Source organism: Myiozetetes cayanensis, unplaced genomic scaffold, assembly GCF_022539395.1.
Source record: "Myiozetetes cayanensis isolate MyiCay16 unplaced genomic scaffold, myiCay2020 scf57, whole genome shotgun sequence".
NCBI lineage: Eukaryota > Metazoa > Chordata > Aves > Passeriformes > Tyrannidae > Myiozetetes > Myiozetetes cayanensis.
The window spans coordinates 248871-261095 of NW_026087820.1; the positions used below are offsets into that span (position 1 = coordinate 248871).

Sequence of the window (12225 nt, forward strand, 5' to 3'; positions counted from 1 at the left end):
TGGGGGTGACCAGGAGCAACTGGGAGCAAGCTGGGAGCAACTGACATCTGACTGGGAGTGACTGGGATCATACTGGAACCATACCGGTATCATGAGGAGCGACTGGAAGCGATCGGGATCACACCGGGAATCCCTGAGGGCAGCGAAGGGCTGGACTACAATTCCCGGCGTTCCCCGCGCGACCGGACACAACTCCCGGCGTGCCCCGCGCCCGCCGTCGCGCGGGACTACACGTCCCGGCGGCCCCCGCGCCCCGCCGGAAGCGGCGCGATGGCGGCCCGAGCGCGGCCCGGAGCGGCCCCGGCCCCGGTTCCCCGCGGCCCCGCGGGCTGAGGCCACGCCCGCCCGGAGCCCCGCTCGGAGCGCCCTCCGGGCCCCGCCGCCGCCATGGCGCTGATCGAGGGCGTCGGCGACGAGGTGACGGTGCTGTTCGCGCTGCTGGTGGCGGCCGCGGTGCTGGGGCTCGCCTGGGCCTCCACGCGCGCCCCCGAGCCCGCGGCGCCGCCGCCCGAGGCGGGTCCGAGCGCGGCCCCCACCGAGCGCAAGGCCCCGGCCCCGGCCGCAGCCCCGGCCGAGGGAGCGGCGGCCCCCGATGAGGCGGCGGGGCTGCGGCACCGGGAGCCCCCCGCGGCCGCCCCCGAGGGCCCCGCCGAGCCCACGCTGGTGCTGCGGCTCAAGTTCCTGAACGACACCGAGCGCCTGGCGCGGGTGCGCCCCGGAGACACCGTCGGGGCACTCAAGAGGTGAGGGGGGCGGGCAGCGCCAACGTGTCCCGGCCCGGGGGACCCCGGGAGGGGACAGCCGTGCCCGGAACAGGTGGGCTTGGCTCGGGTGCCTGTGCCCGGCGCTGTGGCCGTGGGACAGCCCGTGCTGGCAGGTGAGCCCTGGGGCGGGTGACGGAGATGTGCCGAGCGGCAGGGGTGGACAGAGAGGACTGCTCTGGCGGGTGCCAGCTGGGGGGGACACAGGGGCACAAGTATGCAGGGCAGAGCGGGTGCCGCGGTGGGCACATCCGTAGGAGGACGGAGGGGACTGACCTGGCGGGTGGCACCGGGGGTGGGTGATGGGGACACGGGCTCGGGTTGTGCGGGTGGGGTGGGGGTCCGGGTGGGCACATCGGCGCAGGGTGGGTGGAGGTGCCTGTCCTAGCGGCGATGTCACCCCTGTCCCTGTCCCGTCCAGGACCTACTTCCCCGGGCAGGAGCAGCAGGTGCGGCTGATCTACCAGGGGCAGCTGCTGCGCGACGATGCCCAGAGCCTGGCGGGGCTGCACCTGGGCCACCTGAGCGTCCTGCACTGCCACCTGTCCCCGCCCAGCGCCGCCCCCGCCGCCCCCGGGCCCCCGGCCCCCGCGGCCCCGCGCCCGCCGCGCTGGGCGTGGGCAGCCTGGCGCTGCCGCTCTTCGTGCTGCTGCTGGCCCTGCTCTGGTACCTGCAGCTGCAGCACCGCCACGTCTTCACCGCCACCGCCACCACCTGCCTGGCTGGGCTCACCCTGCTCGTCACCTTCGTGGCCTTCGCCATGTACCGCAGATAGCGCGGCCCAGACACGCTCCCGGAGCCTGAGCCGTGCCCGGACACCGGGGGAGACCCCAGCCCACTGTGGGAGCCCCCCAGCCTGCCTGGGGCTCTGCGTTCAGCTCACCCAGTACATCAGAACTAGGGGTGCCGGGCTCCAGACTGTGTCCCCCGGGGGCTGCAGGCCCAGGGGGTCCCCCACCTCGTGCTGGGGCTCCGGGGACAGTGCTGTTGCAGGAGTGGAGGCTCAGCTACCTCTAGGGGGGGTCCCGGTGCTCCCTGGCCCTGCACGGAGTGTCCCACGGCCGCTCCACGGGTGGCTGTGCCCCCGGTCCTCCCAGCGGGGGCACAGCCCAACCCCTCAAGGGGGCAGCTCCTGGGGTCCCGCTGCAGGGGTGAAATGCTCCCTGCGGTGCCGGGGGTCCTGGTGCCGCCAGGATGGGCTCCAGAGAGCCCGAGGGTGCCAGGGGTCCCTGTGCCGGGGCAGCGCGCCCCACGGGCGTCTCGGTACCGGCCGGGATACGCTCCCCGCTGTCCCGAGGGTCCCGGTGCTGTGCCGGGGGATGCCGCCCCCCACCGCCGTAACAATTAAAGCGGAAGGACTGTGACCGGCCGCGGCGTCCCGGCTCTGCTGCGCTGTGGGGAGCGATGGGGGGACGGGGGGGACCGAGGGGAACACGGACCGGGGGACACGGTGACCGGGAGAGCGGGGGGCGGGGCTCCGGGAGGGGGCGGGGCCTGCGCATCCAGCCACGCGCTCCGCGGGACCGCAGTGCGCCTGCGCTGGCATCCCTGCTCCTTCGCGGCGCGCTCCTCATTGGTTGAGGCTGAGGGGCGATTTGCATGCGGCGCGCGCAGGCCCCGCCCCGGAAGGGCCGCGCGCGGGGCGGGGCCGAAGATGGCGGCGGGGCCGCGCTCCCGGCCCGGGGCCCCGCGGCGCTGAGCGGCAGCGGCGGGACCGAGCGGCCGCCAGCGCCATGTACGGCCGGGACGGGGCTCCTGGGGAGCGGGGGGGCCGCGGCGGGCCCGGCACCGCCCGAGGGTCGGCGTGTGCCCGGGAGAGGGCTGTGGGCCGGGGATCCCGGGACCTCGGCGCTGGGCGGGACGGGGGCCCGGGTAAGGCGGCGGTCCGGGTGCCAGGGGCCCGTGCGGGCGGGGATCCCGGTGGATGGGGGGGCCCTGGCAGGTCGGGGGTCCCCGTGGGTGGGGCGGCCCGCGTGTCCCCGCCGGCCCCGGCCGTCCCGCAGCCCCCTCACTGCCCGCACCCGCGCTGTCCCCGCAGGGTCCCCCGGAGCCGCGGAGCCCCCCGCGCCGCGCCGCCCTCGCCATGCTGTGCCCTCTGCTGTGCCCATGGCTGCGCGCTCTGACCCGGGCGGGCCCGCGGGGCCCGGCTGCCCGTGAGCGCCGCGGCGCCGCGATGTTCCCCGCCTGCTGTTGCGCGGGCAAGGCCAGGCCGAGGCTGCTGCTGCCCCTGGACCCCTACGGCCATGGGCTGCTGCCCCCCGTGCCCCCGGACGGCGGTCGGGGCCGGGCCCACGGCAAGAGGAAGAGCTGGAACTTCATCCACGAGAAGATGAGCTACGACACCTTCTTCACCATGAAGCGGCTGATCGAGCGCTCGCGCAGCATAGGCGAGGTGCTGCGCTGGGTCACGCAGAACCCGGGCAAGGTGTCGGCCAGCCACTATCCCATCGCGCTGCACAAGCTGGGCCAGCTCCTGCAGCAGCAGCCGGGGCCGCCCGCGGGGGCCGGGGTTGGGCGCGGGCCCGCGGGGCAGGTGCTGGAGCAGCCCGAGTTCCACGCACTGTGCCAGGCCATCGTGAGCGGCTGCGCCAAGTTCGACAACTTCAGCATCGTCAACTGCCTGTATGCGGCAGCTGCGCTGGGTGAGCCACCCCGGGGGTGGGATGGCACTGGGGTGGGGGGCTGTGTGGCACGTGGAGCTGTGCCCTTCGAGGGGCACGGACTGCTCAGACCAGTTCTCCTCTATTCGTGGGGCAGGAGGGCTGGATGCCCTTCAGGGAGGGCCCTGCTCAGGGGGCAGCACTGCCCTGGAAGACTCTGCTCTGAGGGTTCTGCTCGAGGGGCAGGAGGGCAGGGTGCCCTTGGCAGCCCCGGGAGTAAGTGCTGGAGCCAGCAGGAGCCAGGGCACTCGGCAGCACTGCCTGGCCAGTGTGGATCAGCTGCTCCTGGAGCCCAGTTCCAGGCCCTGAAAACCAGGAAACACCTGAGCACTAACAGAGGAGACCGAGGCCTTGGCTGAACCCTTGCAGGGCACAAGCCCTATGTCACCAGGTGTTGCTCTGCAGGGAAGAATGTTTCAGGTGTTTGGGTTCCTGAGCAGCTGCCTTTGGATGTTACAGAGCTGGGACTGTGTCCCAGGGGCTCCCCCTTCACTGAGCATGGGAGACCCTGCACATTCTCCTGTCACAAGGAGGGGATTGCAATCTGCGTAAAAGAGGAGTGGGCAGGAGCGCCAGGAGGGATCCTGACCCGCTCAGGTGAGACCCCACCTGCAGAGCTGCCTCCAGCTCTGGGGAACAACAGCAGGAGGACGTGGAGCTGCTAGAGTGAGTCCAGAGGAGGAAATGGAGATGCTCTGAGGGCTGGAGCCCCTTTGCTCTGCAGCCAGGCTGGGAGAGCTGGGGGGATTCCCCTGGAGAAGAGAAGGATCCAGGGAGATCTTCTGAGAGCCCCTTGCAGGGCCTAAAGGGGCTCCAGGAGAGCTGGAGAGGGACTGGGGACAAGGGATGGAGGGATATTGGGAAGGAATTCTTGGCTGTGAGGGTGGTGTGGCCCTGGCACAGGTTGCCCAGAGAAGCTGGGGCTGCTCCATCCCTGGAAGTGCTCAAGGCCAGGTTGGATGGAGCTTGGAGCAACCTGGGCTAGTGGAAGGTGTCCCTGCCCGTGGCAGGGGGTTGAATGGGATGAGATTCAAGGTCCCTTCCATCCCAGTCTGTTCCAGAATTCCATGATCTGGCGGGTGCCTGCCCTTCCATCCGCGGCTCCCCCAGCCGTTCTGGTTCCTGTCCCCGCAGCCCCCCCGGGCCGGGGCTCAGCCACGATTGCTGCAGTAACTCGAGCCCCAGGCTGGGGAGGGGGGACCGGTTCTTTCCTCTCCCCTCGGGCCGTTGGCACCGGGTGTTTGTTGACACTGAACCGGGGCTGCCCTCGCCAGGACCCCCGTGCTCGACCACCCAGCTCTGCTGTGCCCCCCACTTTGTTCTCACCCCTCATTAACACAAACTCCAAGCCCCTTTTGAGGCCTTTTTTCAGAACAAAGCAGCTGCTCAGACCAATTCTGCACATTCCCCCTCCTGAGTTGTGATTAACGATAACCCACAGTGACTCGCCCTGTACTGCCCATGCCAGCCCAGCCCCGGGAGGGGCACTCTGTGCCTCTGCTGAGGAGATTCCTCCTGACAGTCAAGGGTTGGATAACACTCCTGAGCTGCAGGGAAGTGTTTCCCTGGGAGCCAGGTCAGACAGGCCAAAGCTGAGCCGGGAAACGGGAGAAGGTCAGAAAAGCCAAAGGATTAGTCCCTGCCGGAACAAACAGGGTTTAGTTTGGTCACGTGAGAAGTCTCAGTTGTTTTCCAACCACAACATTTTTTAAGGAACTTTTTGAGGTGAATTTTTTGGTTGCCCAGGGTAACTGTGGCTGCCCCAGCGCTGGAATTGTTCAAGGTCAGGTTGGACAGGGCTTGAAGCAACCTAGTCTTTTGGAAGGAGTCCCTGCCCATGGCAGGGTGAGGAACTGGATGAGATTTAAGGTACCTTCCAACCCAAACCAGTCTGGGATTTTGGGATTCTATGACTTACTTGTCCTGAAGATGCTTGAGACTTAGGAAATGAACCTCACTCGTGCAGGTGGACTGCACGGCTCCCATTCCAGTGGGGTGGGTGGGAATGACCCCACAGCTCCACGTGTTTTCCGTGGTGCGGATGCACTGATGTTCCAGCCAGGCTTTGCCTTCCCTTCCCCTTCTGCTCCTTGTTTTGGTCCCTGACCTGGCACATCCCTCCTGCCCCAGCGGTGGCCTCGTGCCTGAGCTCCGGAGGTGGTGGTGCTGTGGCGCTGAGCTGTGCCCAGGGTCTGATCCGTGCCCGTGTCCCCGCAGGGCTGCCCGGGGAGTCGCCGCTCGTGCGGGTGCTGGAGGACGAGTCCCGCAGCCGCCTGGGCCGCTTCAACCAGAAGGACGTGTCGATGGTGTTCAGCAGCGTGATGCGGCTGCACCCCTCCAGCCCCCACCCCCTGGTCGAGTCCTGCCTCAGCAGCCTGGAGCGGCACCTGGAGAAGGAACGGCACCCGCAGACCCTCTTCCTGCTGCTCTCCTACTACCGGCTGCGGGCGCAGGCGCTGCAGGGCCACGCGGCCTCCGACCAGCAGCTCATCAACAACCGCAAGATCCTGCGGCTGGTGCGCCACACGCTGGGCCAGGTGAGCGCCATGCGGGAGCACGAGCTGGCGCTGCTGGACGAGATGCTGGCCCTGTGCGCCCAGGAGGCCAACAACAAGGCCCTGGAGGCCATCTTCAGCTCCCAGCTCTTCTACGAGAACCGGCAGGAGCGCTTCATCCGCAGCATGGCAGGTGAGGGTTGCCCGGGTGGGCTCCCAGCATTGCTGCTACCCACACAGGGGGAGCACGGGGCTCTGGCTGAGTGGGGAACGTGGAGGGATCTGGCTCTGCAGCCTTGAGGGCACCTTCCTGGGCCCTGGGGACGTTGGGGTGGTGAAATCTCTGGCTGGGGCCCTGCCGAGCTCCAGGGGTGGAGCAGGAGGAGGTGTTATGGCCACCCTGTCGCCAACTGCCCAGTCCAGCCCTTCCAGGGGGGTGGGATCCCCCATTTCTCCAGGGGCTGGTTTTCCACCATGCCTCCAGGTGGGACACAGTGGAATTTCAGTGGGGTTTTACAGAAGGGCCACACCCTCTGCATGTTCTTGCTATGCTCTAACTGTGCTTTGGCTCTGCATGACAGGAATCTGCCTGAGCCTCTCACTTGGCCCATACCTGAGGGTTTTTGGGAGCTGTCTGGGTTTTGGGAGGGCTGGTGCTGCTGTCCGGTCCTGTTCCCCTTGCCTGCCCTGGACCTGTGGTGGGAGCAGAGGCAGCCCTGTGATGGTGCCCCTGCTGTGTTGGCAGAGTGGCTGCCCCGGAAGGCGGAGAACCTCACCCCCTACACCATGGCCCTCATCGCCAAGTACGTGGCGCGGCACCGGCTGCGTGAGCCGCGGCTGCTCGACACCATCGCCAACTTCCTGCTGAAGCGTGGGGAGCAGCTGGACAGCAAGGTGAGCTCCTCACTGGGCACACCTGGGCTGGGGGAGCCTTCTCCCCAGCACGGGGGAGTGTCCCAGGGGATCGAGGGCCGTGCCCTCATCCCAGCAGGCTCTGAGCTCCCGTCTCTGCCCAGCGCTAGGCAGGTGGCCCTGGCCTGTCCCTTGTACCTCCCCAACCCCACGCCCTCTCCTCCTGCCGCAGGTGATCCAGAAGCTGGTGTTCCCCTTCAGCCGGATGAACTACCGCCCCTCCAACCATGGGGAGCTCTTCCCCAAGCTGGAGGCCATCCTGGAGCAGAAGGCTGGCAGCTCCCCGCTGGCCACCGTCAACATCCTCATGTCCATGTTCCAGCTCAGCCACTTTCCCCAGACCGTCCTGCACCAGGTCTTCTCCCCAGCCTTCATCACCAACGTCATGAGTATGTGGGGCCTTTGCTGGGGGCTCCCAGCTGGCAGAGCCCAGGCTGGGGCGGGGGGTGTGCCCATCCCAGTGGGCTCCATGCTGCTCCCCTCCCAGGCAGCCCCTACGCGCTGATAGTGCGCCGGTACCTGTCGCTGCTGGACGCGGCGGTGGAGCTGGAGTTCCGGGAGTACAGCGGCCCCCGGCTCGACCCGCGGTACCGCGTCCTCATGTTCGAGCATGCCCTCACTGCTGACGAGGCCAACAGGAAGTACAGGTGAGGGGGAGAACCCCTCCCCTGGCCCTTTCTAGGGATGGGTGTCTGTGACCTGCCAGGATCACAGATGGTTCTGGGGGAAAGGCCCTGTGGCAGCTCCGAATCCTGTGGGGGGGCCGTGTAGAATCACAGAACCATTTCAAATTGTAGAGTTGTTTGGGTTGGAACAACCTCTGAGAACCTGAGAACCCTGAGCCCATCCATCCTCCAGCACTGCCAAGGCCACCGCTAATGTGTCCCCAGGTGCAACATCCACACAGCTGTTAAATCCCTCCAGAGCTGGGGACTCTCCCCTGCCCTGGGCAGTGGTGCCAGGCCTGGGGAGCACTTCTGGGGGCCTATGGTGTCCTGATTTCTGGAGGAACTTTTCTGCAGAAGGAGCCAGAGCCTGGCCCCTCTTGCCCCCCAACAGCAGAGCCCAAAGTTCCTGCTCTTTGCTTCCTGCTCCCGGGGGTTCCCGTCTCCATGTGGATGTGCTTGGCAGGAGGACGTGCCAGCTGTACTGGGTGTTGGGACAGTGCCCACAGTGCCCCCATGACTGTCCCCTCTCCCCACAGCTACAAGGGGCTGGTGGCTGAGGCACTGCGGCAGCTGGTGGGGGAGGAGTGCTACCGACAGGACGAGGTGCTGCCCCCAGGGTACTGCACAGGTAACCCCCCGGGCCCTGGGGAGGGGACTGCCAGGTAGGGGGGTATGTGTCAGGGCCTGATCTGGGAGGTTATTTAGGGCAGAACAAGTCCTGGCTGTTTCTGTCACCACCTTCCCTGTATTGCTACCTTCCCTGGTGCTTTGGGAGGAAGCTCCTTGAGTCCCTCTGCCACAGGAAGGGAAGTTCTCCTGTACCTCTGTTCCCTGGCACAGAGTCCCAGTGGGGCCACAGAGGCCCTGAGCCCATGTTCCATAAGTGAGTGGGTCCCAAGGCCTCACTGATCCCTGTTCCCTCTCCACAGATTTCCTGCTGTGGATAAACCGTTCGGGCACAGTGCTGCCTCTCTCCCGCGTTCCGGCGGCTTCCAAGGCTCCCCCAGCCACATCCCCTGCTGCCATGTCCCTGCGCTCCAGCGTCCTGGCCCTCACCTCGGACTTGCAGGACTTTGCCCCGTTTGCTCCAGAGACGCCCAGCAGCCTCCCGGGCCCCCGGGAGAGTGGCCGGGCCGGGCGGTTCCTGCCCGCGCTCTGCCCGGCCCTGGGGGGCCCCTGCTTCCAGCCCCCCTCGGACTATTACTGTGGGCTGAGCAAGGAGCCGTCCCTGGGCAGCCCGGGCAGCTCCACACTCAGCAGCCCCTCCGAGTGCCTCTCGGCACCGCCGCCAGGCACCCCCGACTGCTCCCCCCGCGCCTCCACCGCCTCCCTCTTCCAGTTCCCCATCAGCAAGATCCTGGAGGAGGAGGAGGAGGCCACCGGCTGCCCTGGCCGCGAGCACGGCTGCTTCCAGGGGGAGCAGGCCCAGGAGGACCCTGAGGAGCAGAGCCCCCCCGCCAGTGACGATGCTGGCCCCCCGCCCTCACCATGCCGGCCCAGCCCCAAGCGGGGCCCTGGCGAGGGGCCGCAGGGTGCCAAGGAGATCCAGAGGTACGGAGCGAGGCCCTGTGCCCGGTCTCTTCTGGCACTGCCACCCTGGCACTGCCTTCGGCTCCTACTCTCTGTGGCGTTCGGCTCCAGCACCGTGGGGCACCCACAGACCTCTGTCCTCACTGCACCAGGGTGCTGGGAACAGCTGCCCCTGCCACCTGCGGTGTCTGTGGGGGCTTGGAGTGCTGCCCTTCATCTGCTGTGGTTCTGGGCAGCAGGGTCTGTGGGGTGGGGTGGTGTTGGGACAGGGGGTGACAATGTGACACAGAGTGATGCCATGATGTGGGGTGACACTGCCATCCCTGCTGTCCCCTGTGCAGGGTGGTGCTGTCGGTCAATGACAAGTGGCACTACTGCCAGAACTCCGACATCCTGGTGGGATCCCGGGCCATGAGGGACCGGCACCTGCGGCTGCTGGGATACTGTCTGGTGCAGGTAAGTGCTGGGGCCCGGGGAGCAGTGGGTGTCAGGCTCAGAGCTGGTATCTGATGGGCCTGGAGCTGGGAGCTGGCATCCCCACTGTAAACACTCTGGTCCCTGTGAGGGGAAGCAGGGATGAGGGGAAGCTGGGATGACTCATCCTCACGGCTCTTTCTCACCCTCCCCCACCCCACTCAGGACTTTTTCCGTGTGGCTGCTGGGTGACACCAGCCCTGATGGAAAGCAGGGACAAGGGACAGTCAGTCCTGGGCAGAGAGATCTGACCCGAGGGAGGGGAAGGGGAAGGGTCTTGGCCCAGGCCAGCAGACCAGTGGCAGCATAGGCTGCCAGGCCTTGGGGTGAAATCAGGTGGGGACACACAGGTCCCTGTGCTGTGACTCGTGGTCCCATGTGCTGGGAAGAGGGAGGGAGGGAGGTTGGACCCTGCCCACCCCGGTGCCCACCCTGGTTCCAGCCCTGGCTACTCTTTGCAGAGCACTGGAGCTGGAGGAGCCCTTAGGCTCCAGCACAGCCCTCACAGGTGTCTGCAGCTCCCTCAGGAAACTCCAGGTGTTGGTTTAGGGTGTGCAGCTCCCACATGTCTGTTTGTGGATGGTTGTAGCCTGAGGATGGATCTTTCTCAGGAAAACAACTCAGAATGAGCCCTCAGTCCTGTTCACTCCTGCACCACAGAGTTGACCGGAATTGCAACCATTCCCAAAAGCCATCCCACAGCCATTCCCAAAGCTCCTCACCCCCCCGCTGCCACTGGGCCATGCCAACACTGGCTCCTCCTCATTCCACAGCTCAACAGCCCAGAGCCCCTTGTTTGTGCAGAGCTCGGGAGTCCTGTGACTCTGCTGAGGAATCGCTTGGGAGCTGCCCAGGGCCGGGAGCAAGGCTGGGAGCAGGGCCGGCTCTCCCTTGGGCAGCATTTCGGCTGGGCTGGCAGGGCCGGCCACAGGCTCTCCGGGACACCCTTGGCTGTGGAAAGCACAGCAGGGAACCGCCTTAAGGGACCTTAAATCTCAGCCAGTCCCCCCCTTGCCATGGGCAGAGACACCTTCCACTATCCCAGATTGCCCCAAGCCGTGTCCAGCCTGGCCTTGGACGCTTTCAGGGATCCAGGGGCAGCCACAGCTTCTCTGGGCAACCTGTGCCAGGGCCTCCCCACTCTCACAGCCAAGAATTCCTTCCTAATATCCTATCTATCCCCACCCTCTGGCAGTGTGATGCCATTTCCTCTTGTTCTTGTCCCCAGTCCCTCTCCAGCTCTCCTGGAGTCCCTTTAGGCCCTGCAAGGGGCTTTCAGGTCTCCCTGTGGAGCCTTCTGTTCTCCAGGTGAATGCCCCCAGCTCTCACCTATGTTTTGAGGGGCTCCAGCCCTCAGAGCCTTCCTGATGCTTTGTCCCTCCCCTGTTTTGCCAGTAGCTGGAGTGCAAGTCCCAGTGCCCCTCATTCCTGCTCCGTGAGTGCTGGTGATGCTCTCAGGGCTGTTGGACCAGTGGAGCTTCTGGTCCTTCCAGTACCCCGTCCCCCCTCATGGAGGCTGGAGGGGTGCTCAGGGGTGGGGTGAGGCTCAAGATTCCTTCACTAGTTTGCCAGGCTTGTCCCAGCCACAGTGGGGGCTGGAACTGGGGCCACAGGTGCTCCTGGACCTGCCCCTCCCTGCACCCTGTTTGGGCCTGAGCTGGGGCTTGTCTGCTTCCTGTGCCCTCCATCCCCTTGGCAGGAGCTGCACTGACCTTCCCAGGGGGAGGGTTCTACATCCTAGTTCTTCCTCCCACCACCACCCACAGCTGAAGTGAGCTGGGGGCTGTTGGCCCTGGGTATGAGGGTAGTGCTGGAGCTGATATTGTCCCTGTCCCCTCACAGCTGCCCTACACAGAGCTGGAGAAGGTGAGTGGCATCGAGGAGGCCAAGCACTACCTGCGGCAGAAGCTGAGGGAGCTGCGCTTCTGAGGGATGGACCCGGGGCGGGAGGTGTGGGGGCCAGGTGGGTGCTACCAGCCCCTTCTTCTGGGCAGGGGGATATGGAGCTGCCCCCCATCCTGGGGGGCCAGGGGGATATGGAGCTGCCCTCTGTCCTGGGGGGCCAGGCTGTGGGCCCAGGCTGTGGGCACTTGTTCCCACTGGGGCGGGGGTGCGTGAGTTTATTTATTGCCATTATGGGGGGCTGGGGTGTGACTTGAGGGGTGCGGGGGGGTTGGTGCTGGGGGTGGGGGGAAGGTCCCTCATGGCCCCCCTGCACTGGTTCTGCCATCCCAGCCCTGTGTTGCTGCAGGGGCCAGGCCTGGGCTTCCCTCGGCACTGGGGGTGTCCCTGTGCCCCCAACGTGGCTGCCGGGAGGGGGTTTGGGCCTGGCCCCTCTTTGGGGTGCTGGGGGTCCTGCAGGGCTGCAACAGACCCTGTGCAGGGCTGGGTCTGCACAGGGGGCCGGTCCCATGGCCTGGGCCAGGAGGAGGGGGGTGCTTGGGAAAGGGGGGAACTTTCCAATAAAACTGGTGAAAAGGATGCAAAGTCCGATCTCTTTATTAGTCGAAGGCAGCAGAGGGCCACCAACCCCTCCTGGGCTGGGCCCAGCACAGGGCAGCCCTGGCCCCCACCCTGGCAGCCCCCCAGGGACTGGCCAGAGTGGGACCCCCTCGATGGGGGGGCACAGGGTCATCCCCCAGCACCTCCGGCCTCAGCCCCACGCTGGGAATAAAGCTGTTTATTGCCTTTGAGTTTCTGTTCCATGGCCCCGGAGGGGGCTCAG

The 12225-nt window shown here is 66.5% G+C and overlaps 2 protein-coding genes across 2 annotated transcripts; both read left to right on the forward strand.

Annotated features, from left to right (window-relative positions):
- The first annotated feature begins 274 nt into the window (after positions 1-274).
- Positions 275-1683, forward strand: TMUB1 (transmembrane and ubiquitin like domain containing 1). Its single transcript, XM_050334701.1, is given in 3 exon segments — positions 275-743; positions 1183-1354; positions 1357-1683. Coding segments are annotated over 3 exon segments (708 nt in total). The 5' UTR covers positions 275-387; the 3' UTR covers positions 1537-1683.
- Positions 1684-2408: 725 nt separating this feature from the next.
- On the forward strand, positions 2409-11633 carry FASTK (Fas activated serine/threonine kinase). Its single transcript, XM_050334639.1, has 10 exons — positions 2409-2496; positions 2800-3403; positions 5639-6109; positions 6662-6810; positions 7001-7217; positions 7316-7475; positions 8033-8124; positions 8426-9047; positions 9368-9482; positions 11343-11633. Exons 2-10 carry the CDS (start codon positions 2845-2847, stop codon positions 11427-11429), a joined length of 2472 nt encoding a protein of 823 aa, XP_050190596.1. The 5' UTR covers positions 2409-2496; positions 2800-2844; the 3' UTR covers positions 11430-11633.
- The last annotated feature ends 592 nt before the right edge of the window (positions 11634-12225 follow it).

Coding starts and splice junctions, on each gene's coding strand:
- FASTK (XM_050334639.1), top strand. CDS start 2,845: ATGCTGTGCCCTCTGCTGTGCCCATGGCTGCGCGCTCTGACCCGGGCG. Junction 6,811..7,000: donor GGGAGCAGCTGGACAGCAAG/GTGAGCTCCTCA, acceptor CTCCTGCCGCAG/GTGATCCAGAAGCTGGTGTT. Junction 9,048..9,367: donor GGTGCCAAGGAGATCCAGAG/GTACGGAGCGAG, acceptor TCCCCTGTGCAG/GGTGGTGCTGTCGGTCAATG.